This window comes from Mustela erminea, chromosome 11 (genome assembly GCF_009829155.1).
Source record: "Mustela erminea isolate mMusErm1 chromosome 11, mMusErm1.Pri, whole genome shotgun sequence".
Taxonomy (NCBI): Eukaryota; Metazoa; Chordata; class Mammalia; order Carnivora; family Mustelidae; genus Mustela; species Mustela erminea.
Window position 1 is genome coordinate 84,776,764 of NC_045624.1, and position 22,573 is coordinate 84,799,336.

Sequence of the window (22,573 nt, forward strand, 5' to 3'; positions counted from 1 at the left end):
CAATGATTTATATTACAATGTCTCACATAACTAAAAGATGCGCTACTTTGCTTTATGCAATATATTCTTTACTGAAAAAAATTTAACAAGAATTTTTATAACTTTTTTGCCAGAGGGGAGGTGGGTGAGGGGATAGGTGAAACAGATTTAAAAAAACTTTACTTTAACTAATCTACCACATTAGTTATAAGGAAAATTGAAATCATCACATAATTTGTTTCTAAGTCTGATGTGTGTATCACATTTATAGAAGACACACTTGTTTTATTTAATATCTATTCTCTGTAAATATATTAGCACCTCCAACATTAAAAACTTCGTTGGTCTTGAAGCTGCAGGAGATCACAACGGTTTTAAAACTAATTTTACTTGCACAGAGTATAAAAATACCAATGATAAAAATTTCAGATTAAGGAATTTTGTTTTTGTATGAACAAACAAAAAAACGTAATGGCACTCTCAGACAGAAAAATCAGAATATTCCAGCTATAGACTGATATAATTAATCAAAATTATTTTATGGAACTCATTTTCATTTGCTCAATTTAATTCCTATTTTAAAAATACCTCTCTACTTCAGTCCAAAGTGTTCTACTTACAACAATCATTAAACATCAAAAGACTAATGATACAGTATCTATTATTTTAAGTGTGTCATAAAAGATACCTATGAAATCTAAAAAAAAAAAAAAGAGCTTATGTGGTTTTTAGAGATGATCATGTTTCTTTTATCAAGTAAAACCAGTAACAGAACACAAAAAAGAAGTATCTACTTGGGCTCAGAATATAACAAAGGACTGGAACTATATATCCCTAGAAATGAAATGATAAAAACAATCCTCCACAATTATTTTGTGTTAATAGGTATACATACCCTTCCCATCTCAAATTCTCGACAGGCCATCACAATGATCTAAAAAGAAATGAGAGATGGGATGAGATGAAGACTGTATCAATGAAACACAATTTTACTTTTAAAATAAAATATGAATTCTAAGAATTACTTTTTACTGAGTGTAATTATATCTAGCCTGTCAAAAAAAGTAGTTTTAATATTAAAAGTAGGAACTAAAGAAATGATCAAAATCACACCTTGTAATCAAGGAATAACTATATAGCAACAAATTAAATTGGCTTCAATTATCATAATGTATTTAATTTGAATTAAATTTTATGATCCTTACAGAACGGCCTCTGACTTTTGAAATTACATTAAAATATCACTTTTAGGGTATTTACCCAAATAGCACTATGAAATATTTTAAATACATTTAATAAAATTATCTGAAGGCTGAATACATTTAATACTGTCTTTAAACAAGAAGGTTATTAGATTTGCTTCTTTATCCCAACATTTTATAATGTAATGTTTTAAACATATAGCAAAGTTGAAACAGTCTTAACAGTAAATACTATATAGCCACCATCTATATTCTACCATTAACACTTCACTCTTTTTCTATCACACAGCTATCCCTGTATCCATCTAACTTGGTAGATATCTTAACGGTTACTGACTGATGAAAAGATTTAAAGTATTATCATACTCTCCCCTTAAAATATTTCAACTAATTTGTGAGAATCGAATGAAACATCCTAGACTTCAGTTTTGGTCTTTTTAGTAAACGTAAGTTATAATTAACACATCATTATAGCTAAAAAGTCTTCTCAGCCCTTATTCAGTAAAACATCCTATGTCATCACATGTAATAATTGTCAAAACAGATTATGAAAAGTAAATTACTTACTACGACATTGTACTCCCATATCATCCTCCAAAAATCTATTACTGTATTTGCTAAAGGTCCTTGGGTTGCCACATATGCTTTTGGCCCATAAACACCCTAAAATGGTTAAAAGGAAATTTCATATTTATTACAATTACCAAAAGTATTTCCTTACCTAATTTTAAGGTTTCAAATTTTATTAGTAATACTCCTCTTTTCACCTTAAGCATTTCCAAATAATATACTATTTTTGTGTATTTATTAGAAATGGCACACAGAATTGATAATTGAACTGCCTTCTGCTAATTTACAAATTATTATTTCCCTGGCTTCAAAAAAAAAGCCCCAATACCTACTCACCAAAGCTAACTAGACAGAAACATAAAAAGCATGCTTTGATTCTAAAAATAACAGTAAAACTACCTAATAGTTCTTTCTTAGCTAGATTATTCCATAGCTACCTTCAATTATTTACACAACTTAAAAGGTTTTTGGGGTGTCTACTATATATATATCTAATAACAAGCCTGGGAATATACCAAATAAGACAGCAGTCTAAAATACTAAACTAGCACATAATTAAATCACATGATAGATCAGTGTTACTAAGTAGAATTAAAAACTGGAGCTTTTTTTGGTTTTTAAAGATTTTGTATTTAAGTAATATTTATACCCAATGCGGCACTCAAACTTACAACCCTGAGATCAAGAGCTGCATCCTTCACTGACTGAGCCAGCCAGGTGCCCCACAAAACTAGAACTTTTAACAATGTCCTTATAAAAAGAATACCAACATTGACAACATCTGAAACAGCAAACCACCTACATATTAGTTTTTGTTGAACTTCTTATTCTTAGTTTTGGGTTTTGTCATAATTTTAATTAAATTGATTTTGTTGGTGGGGGGTTATATGAAACCATGACTGTTTAATGTTGCCATGGGTAATATTAATTTTACCATGTAAGTTGTACCACTCGTAATATTTCTGTCAACTAAATATTTTTATTTTTTATTTTATTTTATTTATTTATCTGACAGAGAGAAACACAGCTAGAGAAAGGGAACACAAGTAGGAGGAGTGGGAGAGGGAGAAGCAGGCTTCCTACTGAGCAGGAAGCCCGATGCAGGCCTCAAACCCAGGGCCCTGAGATCATGGCCCAAGCTAAAGACAGAGGCCTAACGACTGAGCCACCCAGGCACCCCAACAAAAAATTTTTTTTTAAGATTTTATTTATTTCACAGAGAGTAGGCAGAGAGGCAGGCAGAGAGAGAGGAGGAAGCAGGCTCCCTGCCGAGCAAAGAGCCCCATGTGGGGCTTGATCCTAGGACCCGAGCCGAAGGCAGAGGCTTTAACCCCCTGAGCCACCCAGGCGCCCCCCAACATAATATTTTTTTTTAAGTATCTATAAATACCATATATAAAAGAACTGAAATTATACTGTCATTCAAAAACCCAGAATAACTAATGGAACAAAGTAGTTTTTATTTAATCAAGTAGCAATTTCAATCTGTCTATTGGTAACTACTATGCAAGAACTTGACTGCTTTCGATATGAGTATTCAAAAATGGTTATCTACGTAAATGCTGTATTTAATCTTGTATTCAGTTGGCTTGTCACTTGAACACAGTGACAATTTTCAAAAAGTTTTAATCTGAATTTATATTCTATAATTTTAAATCAGTACTACTCAGTAATTCCAGCCCTAATAATTTATCCTAAGAAATTATTCAAAAGAATAACAAGGTTCACTGCAATACTACCATCAAGAAAATTGGAAACGACCTATATAGCTCAAAAACAAGGAATAACCATGTATGTATATTTGTGTATATAAACCAAAGGGACAATGGAGAAGATGATTTATCAAATGGTAAACTGTTTATAAGCCTTCAATGTTAAAAAAAGAAAAGAAAAAAAAATGGAAAGCAATCTCAAGTATCATGAAACTAAGCAAAACTCTTTCTTTATGAATAAGGTTAGAAGGAAGGAAGGAAACCACACAGAGTTGGGGCTGTGATTTTTTTGTTTTGTCTTTGCAACTGGTATAATATTTAGGCAATTTAAAAAACTTTAATAAAACTAGTATGTAGGAGGACATTAAGTAGGGGCAGAGAAACATCATTTGAAGTTAATACATACCTTAATAAAATTTGCATTGATATAGTCTGAATCTTGAGAAGGAGTCTTTAAAGTCAACTTAACTCGGCTGTGATCAACTACAAGGGAAAAAAAAGGATTTCATAAACTACATCCTATTGGTAAACATGTGTTTTCTAATAAACTATATAACTTGAAAATATTTTCATTGAAGAACAATTTCTGACATCATATTTATAGAAAGTAAGTCTATAAAAACAAAAATTGGTTGACGTAAAGCTGTGTTTTAAAGCCATAATCAGAATAATCTCAGGAACTCTTTTAAAATACAAATTCCTGGGCATCATCCCAGATTGGCTAGACAAGAACCCAGGGCTTCAGTTTTTTAACAAACATACGAGGTAGTGGACACTAACCACTAATGCACAAGCTCATTTGCCAAAATTCTTAGTAGGAAATGCAACTTTCAAGTTTCATAAGAAATTACAAATATTGAGTAAATTATGACAAATGAAGTAAGATGATGCATAAAAAGTGCTAAATACTGCACTTGGCAATAATATATATTATTAGGTAATACCAAATTAAGGTAAAAAATATCTTTACCAAAAAGTTCAAAAAATATAAGGGCGCCTGGGTGGCTCAGAGGGTTAGGCGTCTGCCTTCAGGTGGGGTCATGATCCTAGGATCCTGGAATCAAGCCCTGTATCAGGTTCCTTGCTCAGGGTGGGGCCTGATTTTCCCTCTCCTTCTGCTGCTCCCCCTGCTTGTCCTCTCTCCCACTATTTCTCTTCCTGTCAAATAAATAAATAAAATCTTTAAAATATACATATATAAATTTCATTAGTTTTATAAATTTACAGTTTTATTTTTTCAAATAAAATATGTATATGATTTTTAAAAATCAGATTTTAAAGGATTGTGTGGGGCTTGAACTCACAACTCTGAGACCAAGACCTTAGTTGAGATCAAGTTAAATACCTAACCAACTGAGCCACCCAGGCACACGTTAAAGAAAGGAATAAAATGAAAAGTAATCTTTCCCTGTCCTTGAAGTCCAGGTATCTCTTTCCCAATAAAGACATTATTAATGTTCTTTTCCCCTTCCAGAAGTAATTTTTATGCATATACCTACATTCTTTGAAAACTATGCAAATGTAATCATCCCATTCTCTGTTATTTCACTTTTTAGTTAATCCTATATCTTGCAACTCTTCCTAGAGCTAATATAATACAGGTCTATCTTATTCACATGTTACATAAAATCCACTGTATGGGTGTTTTGTTATTTATTTAACCAGCTACATTTCTGATGGCCCATTTCTTCCTATTAAAACCTACCACACTGAACACTCCGGTACATGTATCTGCTTTCACTGTGGTATAACCTAAGTTCCTAACAGAAAAAATGCTACTTGCCTTCTAAAAGTTGTATACTAACTTACACAATACAAATGCCATTTGTAAGAGTGACTGGATATTATACTTTTTAATACGTGACATTCTAAAAAGTAAAAAAAAAAATTAGACATGTATCTCTTGAACTATGCAAGTGGTCACACATTTTCATAGTTACTGATTATTGAGGTTTCTTTTACCATATACTACTTCTTTATATCCTTTACACATTTTTACCTATGTCTATGTTTTTCTACCAATTTAAATGAAAAAAGAAAAATCAGTCTTTAGTCATAAGTAATGCAAATAGTTTTGTTTCAGTTTGTGTTCTTAAAATTTTTTTTGGTCTTTCCAGGATCCCACATTACATATAGTTATTATTTCTCCTTAGTTTGTTCTAGTCTACAAAAGTTGCTTTTATTTTTTTTTTTTCATGATTGGAATGAGGTTTATGAATTTTTAGCAAGAATACCAGGGAATGATGACGTGTCCTTCTCAGTGAAAAGACATACCAAGGGGTTTATGATGTCAATTTCATATTATTTGTTATATTAATCCTGAATACTTGGTTAATATGGTATTACCTGGTTGTCTCCCACTATAAAGTTACTATCTTTCCATTTGTAGTACTAAATATTTGGGGGGAGATACTTTGAGCCTATGCAATCCTAAAGCAGTAGGACTGCCTAATATTCACAAGTATCTAGATTAGAAAGAACCACAGCATTTAATATATAAGATGCCATTATCATATTATGGTCCTGTCTAATCCAGGGATGATGAATATTAAAGGCAATTAGAGTAGAAAAAGACAAATACAGAAAAAGTAACAGACATGAATAAAACTTTTTAGCAAACCCTTAAAAGTCAACTAATGAATAACTAATTTGTCACTGACTCTTTTTTCTTTTAAGATTTTATTTATTTATTTGACAGAGAAATCACAAGTAGGCAGAGAAGCAGGCAGAGAGAGAGAAAGAAGCAGGCTCCCCACTGAGAAGAGAGCCCGATGCGGGGCTTGATCCCAGGACCCTGGGATCATGACCTAAGCTAAAGGCAGAGGCTTTAACCCACTGAGCCACCCAGTTTTATACATTAGTACTAAGGCCCAGTTCTGCTGATTTTATTAATTTTTGGTGAAATCTTCGAGGATTTGTAGGAAGATACAGAAGACAGACGTATTAGCCTCCAATTAAAATCATGTATCTCTTCCGTGTTTCCAGAAAAGAGAATGTTTGTATGTTTATCAATGTTCTGTTTCTTATCTCACTTGATCTTCTGGTAAATGGGAATATTTAGTAGTTAGGATAATGACAGTTAAGTAACTACACGAAGCTTCCTCTCACCATTGTTTACCAGTAACAAGGAGTCCCAATTAACTACCCTTATTCATGTGACGTATTAGTCTCCAGTTAAAGTATCTCAAACGCAGGACCCAGTACAATAGTTGGTTTACCACTGGATCCTCAGTAAATGTTTCTGGGGATTATGAACCCAAATGAGAAGAGCGGCTCCCAAATGATAGTCAATACTGGTATCAGGCTGTTACATCCATGCTGGTAATTTTTTTTTTTTTTTGAAGATTTTATTTATTTACTTGACAGAGAGAGAGATCACAAGTAGGAAGAGAGGCAGGCAGAAAGAGAGGGGAAAGCAGGTTCCCTGCTGAGCAGAGAGCCCGATGTGGGGCTGGATCCCAGGACCCTGAGATCATGACCTGAGCTGAAGGCAGAGGCTTTAACCCACTGAGCCACCCAGGCACCCCCATGCTGTTAATTTTTTAAAAATATTCCATGATGAAAATATTATGCATACACAAAAATAACAAACTAAATCCCCATATAATCATTACCCTGTTTTAATAATGTCAACATTTTTAAGTTTTTATTCAAATTCCAGTTAATTAACATACAGTGTAATATTAAATAATTTCAACATTTTGCCAATCTTACTTCATCTGTCTCTAATCATAACACCTGGAGGGCTATAAAAGAAAATTAAAATACAAGATTTCTAAGTACCATATTCTTTTTTTTTTTTTATTTTTAAGATTTTATTTATTTGACAGAGAGAGAGAAAGAGCACAAGTAAGCAGAGCAGCAGGCAGAGGAAGAGAGAGAAGAAGGCTGAGCAGGGAGCCCGATGCGGGTCTTGATCCCAGCACCCTGGAATCATGACCTGAGCTGAAGGCAGACACTCAACCAATTGAGCTGTCCAGGTGCCCCCTGAGTACCATATTCTGTAAGAGGTTTGATTCCGTAAGTTCAAGATTCTGTAAGTTCAAGCAGAAAAATGGCTTATTTTAAACTCTAAACCACAAATTTTGTAATCACTGCTTTATACTAAATAAGCATAGTGTATTACTGATAATTTATAAAACAATGTTAGGTTGTTTATATAACATAACACATGATCACATGTATTTTCAGTTTTTCATTGGTACTCCTATGAAGCATAAACATGTGTGTAACTTAAAGAATATTAAAGAAATGAAAACAATCATTCCTCTCCATGGTTTTGCTGACTGCCTCTAAAATCTCCCAAGAATCCAATTCCAAACAGATAAAACCAAGATTGGCCACACAGGAGGCTCTCTAAGCAGCAACTTTTCCCCTCCAAACAAACATCAACAACCTATGGCAACAAAAAGAAAATATTTAGATACTGTCATCTCTGAAGAAACTGAAACTTCCTATTGATTAAATCCTAGGTCTCAGGGAAAAACAAGAATCTTCATAATTAAATTATAGTACAATATTAAACTGATTCATCAATTCTAAAGGCTAGCCAGCTTGACTTTAGTCCTCTTAGCAAACAAGGCACAGATCATTCTTGACAAAAGAGCATCGAGATATTTCTTAATTCTGGAACTGGCCTTAGTATTCTACTATAAAATAAATCAAATCTCTTAGATAGCTCTAGAAAAACCTATATAATCTTTGAACAATGATGAAACTACTTTTAATGGAGCAGAAGCAAAAAGTCTTCTCTTGGCTATTTCAACATTGTACTAGAGGTTCTAACTAGCAGAACAAGGCAAAAGAGGCATTCAGATTGGAAAGGAAGTAGTAAAACTGTCATTATTTGGAGATAAAATGGCTCAGTATGTTAAAAAAAAAAAATCCTAAAGGATCCATAAAAAACTACTACACTAATAAATGAGTTCAGGAAGGTCACTAAATTTTAAAAAATCAATACAAAAATATAACTTATATTTCTATGTGCTAGTAATAAAGAATTAGAGTAAAATAATTTCATTCAAGGGCACCTGGGTGGCTCGTTTGGTTAAGTAAGTGTCTGCCTTTGACTCAGGTCATTATCTAAGGGTCCTGGGACAGAGCCCCACATGGGGTTCCCTGCTCAGTGGGGACTTATCCCTCTGGGGAAAAGAGTGCTTCTCCCTCTCCCTCTGCCTCTCCCCCAGCTGTGCACTCTCTCTCACACAAACAAATAAAATCTTAAAAAATTTTTTTCATTCAGATAAAGAATTAAAAAAATAAATACAAGACTTGTGCACTGAAAACCATAAAACACTGCTGAGAGAAATTAAATATTTAAATAAATGGAGAGACACAATTCATGTCACAGACTGAAGAATCAATATGGTTTAAGACAGCTATTCTCCCCAAGCTGATCCACAGATTCAATGCAATCCTTATTAAAATACCATGTTTTTTGCAGAAATTCACAAGCTGATCCCACAATTTATATGTAAATATAAAGGAATCAAAACAACCAAATATGGGGTGCCTGGGTGGCTCAGTGGGTTAACCCTCTGCCTTTAGCTTAGGTCATGATCTCAGGGTCCTGGGATTGAGCCCTGCGTCGGGCTCTCTGCTCGGCAGGTAGCCTGCTTCCCTCTCTCTCTGCCTGCTTGCAATCTCTCTCTCTCTGCCAAATAAATAAATAAAATCTTAAAAAAAAAAAAAAAGAAAGAAATTTTAAAAAATAACAGTTGGAGAACTTGACATTTCTTGCCTTTAAAACTTACTAGAGGGGTGCCTGGGTGGCTCAGTGGGTTAGGCCTCTGCCTTCGGCTCATGTCATGATCTCAGGGTTCTGGGATTAAGTCCCCCCATCAGGCTCCCTGCTCAGCAGGGAGTCTGCTTCTGCCTCTCTCTCTCTGCCTGCCTCTCTGCCTACTTGTGATCTCTGTCTGCCAAATAAATAAATGAAATCTTTATTTTAAAAAAAACACTACAAAGCTACCATAATAAAGACAGTATGAAACTGGCTTAAGAATACAACAGCGTAGTAAAATTAAGAGGCCAGGAAAACAAAAACAAAAACAAAAAAACCCTTGTACTTAGGGTCCCATGATTTCTAACAGGGGTACCAAGGCAATTCAGCAGAGAAAGGACAGTCTTTTCAACAAATGGTATTAGAACAACCCTACATACACAGATTATTTCAGACAATTAACTGAAAATGGATTACAGTAAATGTAATCCATTAAATGTAAAAGCTAAAGCTACAATACTTTTGGAAGAAAAATAAGAAAACAGAAAATCTTTGTGATCTTGAGTTCACGGAGAGGGTATCAAAAGCACGATCCATAAAACTGAAAAACTGTAAAAGCTTGCACACTTTAAAAGACACCTTAAGAAAATGAAAAGACAAGCCATAAACTGGGAGGAAAAAATTTTCAAACCATATATGTAAAGAAAGACTTGTATCTAGGATAGCTAAAGAACTTTAACAACTCAGTCAGATTTTTAAAGATTTTTATTTATTTATTTGACAGACAGAGATCATAAGTAGGCAGAGAGGCAGGCAGAGAGAGGCGGGGAAGCAGGCTCCCTGCTCAGCAGAGAGCCTGATGTGGAGCTTATTCCCAGCACCCTGGGATCATGACCTGAGCTGAAGGCAGAGGCTTTAACCCACTGAGCTACACAGGTGCCCTAGGATTTTTTTTTTTTTTTAAGATTTTATTTCTTTATTCAAGAAAGACAGAGAACACAAGCAGGAAGGTGAGGCAGAAGCAGGCTCCCTGCCAAGCAGGGAGCCCTATGCGGGGCTAGATCCCAGGATCCTGGTTCATGACCTGAGCTGGGGGCAGACGCTTAACCGAGCTACCCAGGCGCCCCACAACTCAACAGAATTCACACACACACACACACACACACACACACACACACACACACACACAAAACCCTAATGGAATTATAAGAATTTGAAGAAACTTCACAGAAGATATATAAGTGGCTAACAGAACATGAAAAAATGCTCAACATTGTTAGTCATTAGGAAAATGGACCTTAGAACCACAATGAGATACCTATATACAACCACTGGAATAACTATACTCAAAAAGACTGAGTAAAAAGGAATATGGAGAAACTGGAAGCCCCATGTACTGGTGGTGGGAAAGTAAATGGACACAGCTACTTTCAAAAAAAGTGTAGCAGTTTCTTAAAAAGTTAAACATAAGCTTGGGGCGCCTGGGTGGCTCAGTGGGTTAAAGCCTCTGTGTTCGGCTCAGGTCATGATCTCAGGGTCCTGGGATCGAGCCCCGCATCGGGCTCTCTGCTCAGCGGAGAACCTGCTTCCCCCCTCTCTCTGCCTGCCTCTCTGTGTACTTATGATCTCTCTCTCTCTGTCAAATGAAAAAATAAAATCTTTAAAAAAAAAAAAAAAAAGTTAACATAAGCTACCACAGATCCAGAAATTCCATTCTGGGGTATCTACCCAAGAGAAAGAGAGCCATTTGTCCATATAAAGATTTGTGTGGAAATGTTCATAGTATCATTATTCATAATGTTCATCAACCAGTGGATGGATAAACACAATGTGATATCCCTACAATGCAATACTGCTTAACAATAAAAAGGAATGAACTACTGATAGATACTACGACATGGATGAATTGCAAAAACATGCTTTACGAAAAATCCAGACATAAAAGACTACATATTGTATACTTACATTTACATGAAATTTCCAGAATAGGAAAAGCTACAGACAGAAAGCATTAATGGTTGCCTGGGGCTAAGGACTACAAACTGGCATAAATGATCATTGGACGGCTACCAGAAATGCTCTAAAACTGCATCATGTCAATGGTTACACAATGCTATATAAATTTACTAAAAATTATTTAATTGTATATTTAAAGTGGGTAAATTTTATGGTATGTAAATTATACTTCAAAACTGTTTAAAAAAATACTGTCTGGAAGCACTGGATATGCTAAACATGTAAAGGAAATTGACAACTTACTTTTTTTATATATATATATTTTATTTATTTATTTGACACAGAGAGAGACAGACAGTGAGAGAAGGAACACAAGCAGGGGTAGTGGGAGAGAGGTAGGCTCCCCACTAAGCAGGGAGTCTGACATGGGGCTCAATCCCAGGACCCTGCTTTTATGACCTGAGCTGAAGTAGATGCTTAACAAGTGAGCCACCCAGGCACCCCAACTTATATTCTTTTTATGACAGAAAGTAAATATACATCTCTAAGTCTAATTGCTTTTAATATAATTTTCCAAATTAAAATGACTAGAAATTTATTGGAAACTGACTTATCAAACCTTAAATAACTTAAAAGGAAGAAAGACATTGCCAGTCTGACGATAGCACAATGATGAAGAACTCAGAATCTAGGGCAAGTCTTCTCAACCTCAGCACTACTGACATTTTGGCCTTGTGTAATTCTTTGCTGGAGGAAGAGATACAGAAACAAGACATACTAGCCTCCAATTAAAATTGTATCTCTTTTCTATGTTTCTAGAAAAAAGAATGTCTGTCTTTTTATCAATGCTCTATTTCTTATCTCACTCGATCTTCTGGTAAATGGGAATATTTGGTAGTTACGATCATGAGAGTTAAGTAACTACACGAAGCTTCCTCTCACCAGGTTTGCCAGTAATGAGGAATCCCAATTAATTACCCTCATTCATGTGACTCATTCATGCCTCTGTATTATAGGTTGCAGCAGCATCCTTAGCCTCTCCCACTAGATGCCAGTAGCAGCCTGCCATTCCATATCCCAGCTGTGACAACCAAAATGTCTCCAGACATTTTGCTAACTGTCTCTTCTAGGGGCAAAATCACCCTAGTTGAGAACAAGTGCTCTGGACAGGAATTAACGGAGTTTAAATTTTCATCTATTCTATTAGCTACGTGACAAGCTATTTAATTTCTCTCTCAGTTCCCCATCTGCAAAGTGGCATATACTAGTACTTACCATAAAGTTTTGTTGTGTTGATTATGGCAAATAATCCATTTACTACAGAAACTGACAAACAATACAAATTAAGGTTTTTATTTATTAGAGGGCCAATTTTATAGCACACCACTGAACTTCTCCTTCCGTCATTATTTAAAACTGTCAAGCTTCCCTCTTCTAGTCTCAGCTTCCTCTATGTGCCTCATCCCCATTGCATTATCCTCAATACCACTACCCATCATCTGAGACACCATAGAGGTTATTTGTATTTATTGCCCATTCCCCCTTGACTAGAATATAAATTCCACAAGGGCAGGGATTTTTGATGTTTGTTCTCTGCTGCATCTCCAGCATACAGTATAATGCTAAAACCTTTCTGTAAAATGAATGAATAAAACACAACATATGAAAATAGAAAGCTGGTGCTGTTTAAGATTCATCTTCCCAGATGACAGAAAAAGAAGTAGAGAAACTGTCTCTTTAAGACTATGTGCATTAATTCCAGAGTACATTAAGAGTATGTTGAGATTATGCTGCTTAACAAAACTGTCCAGAAACCCAGACCACCCACCATTCTGAGGGAAATGGTAAGAAAGCAGATTGTGTTTTCCAAAAGCTGAATGTGTAGATACTATGTGCTAGGTATAATTCTAAGCTTTTTAACATGTACATGTTTTATTATTTCAACCTCCATTTTTTTTTTTAAAGACTTTATTTATTTATTTGACAGAGAGAGATCACAAGTAGGCAGAGAGGCAGGAAGAGAGAGAGAGGAGGAAACAGGCTCCCTGCTGAGCAGAGAGCCCGATGCGGGCCTCGATCCCAGGACCCTGAGATCACGACCTGAGCCGAAGGCAGCGGCTTAACCCACTGAGCCACCCAGGCGCCCCTCAACCTCCATTTTATAGATAAAGAAAAAAAGGCACAGAGAGGATAAGTTCAAAGTTAAATAAACAGCAGGTGGTAAAGCTAGGATTTGAACTTCCAGAGCCAAAACTCTTCACCAGTATACTATGTACACCTGCCACTTAGTAATTCTGCCAATACTGGATACCTAGTTTCTACAGACGAGAATACAGTTGAACAACAAGAAGAGATGAAGGATTAAATTTATGCAAAAAAGACAGTGAGAAAGAGAGAGACGAGGCAATTTGAAAGAAGGGTATCATGGAAGACAATTTCAGAAACAGACACTAGTCAATGGCACTGGCATCAAAACAGTTAACAGAAAGGAGTAAGCACTGAAAAAAGACTATAAAATTCCAGATTATAAAATCTGGAAGAAAGAAAGTCAATGGAAACTTTACCAAATTCATTTTAGAGAGAACCTTTAAAAATTAATGAGATATGTCAATTATATCTCAACTTAAGGCTGGGGAAAATAACATGATAGTTGAGGGAATGGTACCATGGAATGTAGCTATTTCGAGACAGTAGAAGGAAAAGAAAAAGACTATTAGCATCTTTAAGAGAGAGCGTGTACAATGTAGTTTTCATATAAAACAGGAACACACTTAAGTATGCATGCTTTTTTAAAAAAAAGATTTTATTTATTATTTGACAGAGAGACACAGTGAGATAGGGAACACAAGCAGGGGGAGTGGGAGAGGGAGAAGCAGGCTTCCCGCTGAGCAGAGAGCCCAATGCGGGGCTGGATCCCAGGACCCTACATTCGTGACCCGAGCCAAAGGCAGATGCTTAAAATGACTGAGCCACCCAGGCACTCCAAGTATGCATGCTTTTAGAGTTAAAGGTATTTTGCTAAAAAACATGCTTTTAAAAAATATAATTATATTCTTATAATATAATGGTATCAGTCTAAGATATACTCTCAGAGACACATATTCAGACTACTGAGAAAGCAGGTAAGCAGGCAGGAATCACCTTATCATTCATTTTTTCATGCATAATTAATTACGGTTCTACTTGTGAACAGATAAGAATGCTTTTAGCATTTTGTAAAATCTATTCCATTATATTTACTGAATTATCTATTTTATTTATTTTAACAAAATACCTTCTTTGAACAGGGAGTGCAAAAAAGACATTCCTACTTGGATTTTTTTTTGGTTTAAAAGTAACTTAGTATCAGAGTCCTGGGATCGAGTCCCACATCGGGCTCCCTGCTCAGCGGAGAGCCTGCTTCCCTCTCTCTCTCTCTGCCTGCCTCTCCGTCTACTTGTGATTTCTCTCTGTCAGGTGAATAAATAAAATCTTTAAAAAAAAAAAAAAAAAGTAACTTAGTATCAGTAATCGTGACACTTAAAGAAAAAAAGTAAACAACAAAAACTACTTTCGGAAGAACAATGAAGCACAATTATAAGCTATGTTATAGTGCACTTTAAACAGAGAAGTTAATTACCAACTCCTTTACAGTCAAACTCATTAGGAATAATAAAACTAGTTTAGGTTACAAGCTGCTAATAAACATTTTCAATCGTCCTATAAGAGCATTTCAAACTTACATGGCAGTATGTCCTTATATCTGTTCTTTTTAACATTTTCTTCTTTTTCTCCAGTAGCTGTGGGATAAATCTTTTCTGTTCTATATTTGGTAGACAATCTTCTTAATCGCTTAAAATATAAACAAAAAAATTCAAGTTTATAAAAACAGTATTTTCAAAATTTTAACGATTTATAAAATATAAATTCCTTACAACTCATTTTCCTGTTTTTCTAAGTTCATAGTATCTCCCTATCCTTTAATAATTAACCCTGAGGATAATTTTTTTTAAACCCTAAAACACAAGATTAATTTTCCAAGTAGCACTGAAAGGGGACACTAAAAGTAAGCAATTTTATTTAAAAAATCATTAAGAAGTTAAGTCAGAATATTTACCTCGGTCCTTAACTTACTCAAGTAATCTCTATGTTTAACTATGGGTCCCTAAAATCAAGTAAATAATGCCTAAAAGATTATGTACAAGTTTCTTTATTCGTTCTCTCAATAAACCTGGGGCACCCATGATGTGCCAGGCTCCTTCCAAGGCATAAGCTAATAATTACTTATAAGACACTGCAAAACAAAGTTCTTTCATATTGAATTGGAAATGTCCAACAAAGACCAATTCTGCTTATTCACTGCATTACAGAAGTGGTTTGTGAGTTAGTGACAAATTCTTACCACATATGGCAGTAGGGATGTTCTTTGGGCTGGAATATTTCTGCGTGTCAGTAATACACTTCCTGCTTTCAGAAGCAGTGAAAGTCAGCATTGTGAATTGTTTAAATTCACTACTCAACTACATTGCTGAAATTTAATTTCAAAGGAGCCTACTTTCTTCCAAGCTTAAAGACATATTGAAGGCATTCTGGTTTTACTATTCAACAATTATTGAATACAAATGAACAAAAAGTCTGGTAACATTTAACTTTTTCACCATTTTACTTTTGCTACTTGTGATGCTGATGTTTAAGCAACAGAACTTTTTTTTTTAAAATCCCAGAACTTATTTAAGATTCTTAACTTACTATTGTTATGATACACTTCAATATACAGCACTTGAAATAATCTTATAAGCAGACAATTTTACACAGAATAGTCAATCTTTTTTTCCTTGAAAAACTACTAAATTTTGTAATGACAATAACAGAGACCTAAAACAGAAATGCACATTTTTTTCAGTAAGAAAAAAGACTTATTAGAATCTTGTTCTGCCTTGGCACAATGCTGAAATTACATTACCCACATTTATGACGCTATTTTCTATGGTAATAAGGTTCTCAAAAGTAGGTTAGGGGGGAAAAAACCTGCATTTAAAAGTAGATGGGATGTGGGAGGGTGTGGGAAAACCAAAACTTCAATACAATGTTGGTAGAAGAGAACATTAACACAAGCCCTACGGAGGGTAATTTGACAATTGCAAATACACATAACCCCTTAACCCAGCAAGTGTACTTCTAAAAATTTATCCTTTAAACGGCACATGTGAAATGACATATTATGCACAAAGTTATTTACTGCAGCATTGTAAAAACAGCAAAAGACTGCAAATAAAAGTCTATTAATAGAGGACTTGCTAAATAGATTTGTTTCATTCATACAATTAAATATCATATAATTGAAAACAAGGAAGCTCTTTATAGACAGTGATATGGAAATGCCTCAAAATACATACTAAGTGTAAAAAGCAGGGCACACAATAGTGTATATAATACACTACCACTGGTGTTAAGAATAAAAATATATTTGCACTTCCTTGTACACGTGCATAAAATATCTCTGGGAAATAAACTGAACAAGGTTGTTGTTATGAGTGAAGAACAGAAATGAATAGCTATAGGAAATGAATGGGAAAGAAACATAACTATATGTTATTTCCTACCTATTAGAAAATATGAGTATCTTGTCTATTCAAAAAATTAAATGTTAAAGGGGCACCTCACTGTTTCGGTTGAAGGAATGCAGGGTCATGAATTTTAGCCCCATGTTGGGTGTAGAGAGTAGTTAAATAAAAACTAAAAAAAAAAAAATAGAAAAAAAGAAAAAAAAAGTTTTAAAAAATTAAATGCTAAAAAAAGGAAAACAGAAAAGATTACTCATGATTTTCTTAATCCATATTAACAAAGACCCTCCCAGTTATACACATAAACATCTTACATATTTAATTACAATCTCTATTTTTTTGCTCAAAGATTTTAATTTTCAGTTATTTATAGTATCTTAATGCGTTACAAAATATTGTATGTGACTGACTTACAGAGGGTTATCAAGGAATTAGGTAAAAATCATTGAAAATAAATGTATATAACTACAAAGAAAAGGGAAGAGGGGATGAATTTAATTATAAAATGTTCATACACTTCTGGAATACCTGCAATCACTCCAATCATTTCCTTTTTTACATGACGAATTATCTTGATTGAGAAATGGGCAAAATAAATTTTTATGTGGAATGACTACATTTTTCAAATAAACTTAAGAACACTATGGTGTACAAATAAACACAGAGTTTGAATTTTTATATATCCAGTTTTCTTAAAGCCCAGCACAGCACGGAATGCTTTCTACTTCAAGCTTCCAATGTCCTATTAAACTAAGTCTACATAAGTAGTATACTTTAAAAGTTTCATACTCATCAGCAATACTCATGTCTGGTGTAGTATTAAATAAAACAACGGCGGTCCATTAAACATGAAAACTTTGTACATTAAAAAAAAAAATTCTACCCAAGTGTTTTTAAAAGATATCAAGTAGGGTCTTATTTCCTAACAAAACAAAACAAAATAAATCCAGCTTTACAGTTAGTTGCTTGAATTAAAATTCTGGATCTGCTGCTTTCTAGCTGTATGACAATGAACGTATTTAACCTGTGTCATCTTCTGTAATATGAGGATAATACCCACACTCAGTAAACAAGCTTCCAAATCTTATCCATCTTTTAAGTCTCAGCTCCTTCAAAGTTTCTTAAGCCTCTCATGCAAAAGTAATCTTTCCCTTTTGAATTCTTCTTAGATTTTATATGCCCTCTTAAAACATCATTTCTTTCTCTTTATGATAAATACATAAAGAGAATACATCGTATTTACCAACTAAACTGTAATTATAAGATTATAATCAGATTAATAATTGTAATATCCCTGTACCCCAGAACATATTAACTACTTATACGTTAAATACATTAATCTTAGAATAAGATTTGAATGCTGGCCTAAACAAAAGATTTTGTTCTCTTAATACATCAAAGTTAATGTCCGAATAGTGCTAGAAGTAGAGGTAGCACCAAAGCTCATATAACTATATGAAAAGGAAGTATCTACATGTAATTTCATTTTAACTTCCTGGCCACAAATTCCATTGTCTCTAGGTGAAATTAATTACTAGGAAATTAATTAATTGAGAAATGCTGTAAAATACTAAGGAATCTTATTCATAAATATACCGCCTGTGACAGACTGTGTGAAAACAGCACTGAACTAAAACACTAATAAAGTAATTCATTTATTGGGACACCTGGATGGCTCAGTCATTAAGTGTCGGCCTTCAGCTCAGGTCATGATTCCAGGGTCTCAGGATTGAGCCCCACATGGGGCTCCCTGCTCGGCGGGGGGCCTGTTTCTCCCTCTCCTACTGCCCCTGCCTGTGTTCCCTCTCTTGCTGTGTCTCTGTCAAATAAATAAATAAAATCTTTTAAAAAATAATTAAGTTTAACGTAATTATTTAATATAAACCTAAGCAAGAAAGCACTCTTAATCACTTACTATCCTAACTGGGCAAAATGTAGCCAAACAGCATTATTTACATAAACTTTTAAATACCATATCCTGTTATCATATGGATTTTTTAAACATGCAAACAAAACAAAAGACTAAGATTTTCAACGGTCTACCCTTAACCATCCTGAGAAAGTCATATAATAAATTCTTTTAAATAATTTCTCGGGGCGCCTGGGTGGCTCAGTGGGTTAAGCCGCTGCCTTCGGCTCAGGTCATGATCTCAGGGCCCTGGGATCGAGTCCCGCATCGGGCTCTCTGCTCAGCAGGGAGCCTGCTTCCTCCTTCTCTCTGCCTGCCTCTCTGCCTACTTGTGATCTCTTTCTGTCAAATAAATAAATAAAATCTTTAAATAAATAAATAAATAAATAAATAAATAAATTCTCATCTCAGAGTTACTGTCCTAAAAGGTAAATCCGATCATTTTTAGTCCCTCACTTAAAAATCTTCTGGGTCCATCACCTCCAAGATAAACTAACAATTCCTTGTTTAATTATAACATTCTGAATGCTGCCTATTCAATTTCCTAACTTCTTTTCGTAACACTCTCTTACTTAAGAATCTGATGCTTCAGTCACATAGAATCACTTACCACCACCACCACCACAAACAATCCTCCGCCCCCTCAACATCACAGTTTGACAATTTTTACCCTTGCTAGTGAGTTAACAGTAGAACCATGGCTAAAGTGTTACTTCCTTTGTGAAGCTTTCTTGACCCTTCCCTTAACGGTTCCTCAGCCCCCAGCGCCGATGAGTCTGAATACATTGCTGTATTACCGCTTGTGAGATTTCAATCTTGCTGGTCTCATCTACTGAACTATAAAGGCACAGACAAGATTATCTTACTAGACTTGACAGACCAAGATCTAATGCAAATCACATTAAAAATGGGTGAATTCATTAACTTATTGAGCTTTCTCAGGCAAATCATACAGATGTCTCTAATACATTAGAATTTATTGATGCAAATAAAAACGAAGTTTAATATGCACTTGTTTTAAAGTTCCAAATTATTTTTTACTTCTTAAAACTCAAAAGTTTTATTCCCTTAATCCTATATCAATAAACTGATTCTCAAAAGCTTCTAAAAGTCACATGCAATGTAACTATCCTCTTTTAAGGTATCCATTTGTGTGTCAAGATTTGAGTTTCTTAACAAGGTAGAACAGTTTCATTGTTTATCTATGGCTTTAAGCTAATAAAAATGTGTGTTGTGTGATGTTTGCTGAATCTCTCCAAAGATCTGTCTACTGGATTGTCCACTGGGTGTCTCATGGGCATCACAAACATGTCCAAATAGCACTACCATTCAACAGCTACTCTAGTCTAAAAGCTAGGAATCATCCTTGATTCCTTCCCTTTACCTCGCCTACAATATCCAGTGCATCAGTACGCTGTATTAGCTCCACTTCTAAAATATATCAAATTCTCTTCATATTCACTGAATACTTAGAATTCAGAATATGTTGAGATAAGTATTAAACTTAATTGGGTGGATTTTAAATCAGAACAACTAAGAAAACAATGGACACAAAAAGTAATAGAGACAGATGGAACATAATTAATTAAATACTGGAACTCAAGACTTCTTATGCTGTTACCAGGCCACACACTACTGCCCCAAATTCCTCAATGTCAACACTTAAAAAACAGTGTATGTTTCATAAGACAGTACTTTCAGTAAACATGCACATAAGAATATACAAATCAGGAAATTGTACTTTAAAGTGAAATAAAAATCAAATTATACTTGAAGCTTAAAGGTTATACTGTACCAAAATATAATACCAACCCATAAAATAGTAATGCATTTGCCACTGATCTGAAAAATTTCTGAGGCAATTACTGGAGAATCCATCTGAATTTTATTTTATTTAAAAAAAAATTTTTTTTAAAGATTTTATTTATTTACTTGACAGAGAGATCACAAGTAGGCAGAGAGGCAGGCAGAGAGAGAGACAGAGGGGAAGAAGCAGGCTCCCTGCTGAGCAGAGAGCCCAAGACGGGACTCAATCCCACGACCCTGAGATCATGACCTGAGCCAAAGGCAGAGGCTTAACTACAGGTGCCCTAAACAAATTTTTTTAAAGATTTTATTTATTTGTCAGAGAGAGCGCACAAGCAGGGGGAGCAGAAGGCAGAGCAGGCAGAGGGAGAAGCAGGCTTCCCGCTGAGTAGGGAGACCGATGCAGGACTCTATACCAGCACCCTAGGATCATGACCTGAGCTGACAGCAGACGCTTAACCATCTGAGCCACCCAGGCGTCCCTATTTCTTAAATTTTTAAAAAAGACTTTATTTATCAGAGAGAGAGAGAGCACAAGGAGAGAGAGCACAAGCAGGGACAGCAGAAGGCAGAGGGAGAACTAGGCTCCCTGCTGAGCGAGGGACCCCCCGCCCCCGCCAATGCAGGACTTGATCCCAGGACCCTGGGATCATGACCTGAACCTAAAGTGGACACTTAACCAACTGAGTCACACAGGCATCCCTATTTAAAAAAATTTTTTAGAGGGAGCAAGTGTGAGTGAACATATGTGAGGATGGGGGTGGTAGGAGATGAGGGAGAGATTATCTCAAGCAGACCCCTTGCTGAGTGTGGGGCTCGATCTCACAATCCCAAGAACCCTAAGATCATGACCTGAGCTGAAATCAAGAATCAGACACTTAACCAACTGAGTCACCCAGATGCCCCGAATCCATCTGAAATTTTTAAAAGATTTATTTAAATAATTTATTTATTTGACAGAGAGAGAGAGAAGATCACAAGTAGGCAGAGAGGCGAGCAAAGAGAGAAGCAGGCTCCCTACTTAGCAACAAGCCTGATGCAGGGCTCAATCCCAGGACCCTGAGATCATGACCTGAGCTGAAGGCAGAGGCATAACCTACTGAGCCACCCAGGCACCCCTCCATCTGAAGTTTAAAAGGGTGGGGGCTTCGCACATGTGTGGCACTAAGTAATAACTGTTAAATGAATTATTCATCTGGTTTTATACCTGAAACATGTAACCGTCTGTCACAAAAGCCACTCAACTGTAGTATTACTAATACCACTATAGAAGTTATATGATCATTAAGACAAAACAAATTTTTTAAAACCCCATATATAAAGTAACAGCAACAAGTAGTAAAATCAGAGTCTAATTTCCACCAAAAGTGTACTATCTCTAACCAGCTTTACTTAAATCTTTACAAACCTATTTATATAAAAATATGCATATCTGTAATACCCATTACAATCAATCAAAACAACCAAAGGTTCTTTAAACTATACAACTGCAACATCTACCTTTAACTGCAAAACACGCAACTCTGCCTTTCAAAATGCATCTTCCAATCTTTGTTCATGCTTTACTACTGCTATACAACAGACAAACTTGTCTGCCATTCTTCTTCGGAGAGCAAGCTGCATGTACTTACTTGAAGCTAAGTCAGGACTAATGGCCAAAGGACATATTTTTAAGTAGGGCCAATCATATGAGTCTTTGGGTAACAAAATGATTTTATTATTTATTCTGATTCATTTTAATGCTTCAGTTATTTTCCTAATAGTATACAATCAAACAAACTCCTCACTTTCTTCTAGCTCACTACAGAAATCCTCCCACTAAAACATTTCCTGAGACGAGTCCTAGCACCAAACCCCATCTTCCACTTCCTCCCGAAGTGCTTCCTCATCTCTACCCACAGCCCTTTATATTTACCTCTAATTTAGGACATACCCCAATGTTACTTACATATGCATATATAACATTAGAACACGAATTCCCTGAAAATGCAGACCATGTCTTCTTTCTATTAGTATCAGCTATTACCAACATAATCCATGACAAACAGTAGAGTAAATATACCATTTAGGCCTTCCCTGGTGGTAATGTTCAGAGAAAATTAATACAAATCAGAATGGACCAGGATACTTAAGAAACAAATTTCCCTGCCCTCTTAACATTTTATTAGTACTTC

General features: G+C 35.2%; 1 protein-coding gene across 3 annotated transcripts in view; it reads right to left on the bottom strand.

Annotated features, from left to right (window-relative positions):
• PTPN12 (protein tyrosine phosphatase non-receptor type 12) overlaps positions 1-22,573 on the bottom strand; it is a 94,321-nt gene that overhangs the window by 38,669 nt on the left and 33,079 nt on the right. For 2 of the 3 annotated variants that reach the window (XM_032304068.1, XM_032304067.1), the window contains exons 2-5: positions 14,864-14,972; positions 3,870-3,946; positions 1,749-1,844; positions 875-913 (exon numbers count right to left, since the gene is read on the bottom strand). In XM_032304068.1, the coding sequence (XP_032159959.1) occupies positions 875-913; positions 1,749-1,844; positions 3,870-3,946; positions 14,864-14,972 (321 nt within the window). The remainder of the gene's footprint in view (positions 1-874; positions 914-1,748; positions 1,845-3,869; positions 3,947-14,863; positions 14,973-22,573) is intronic. The other variant, XM_032304069.1, reaches the window with a different exon arrangement.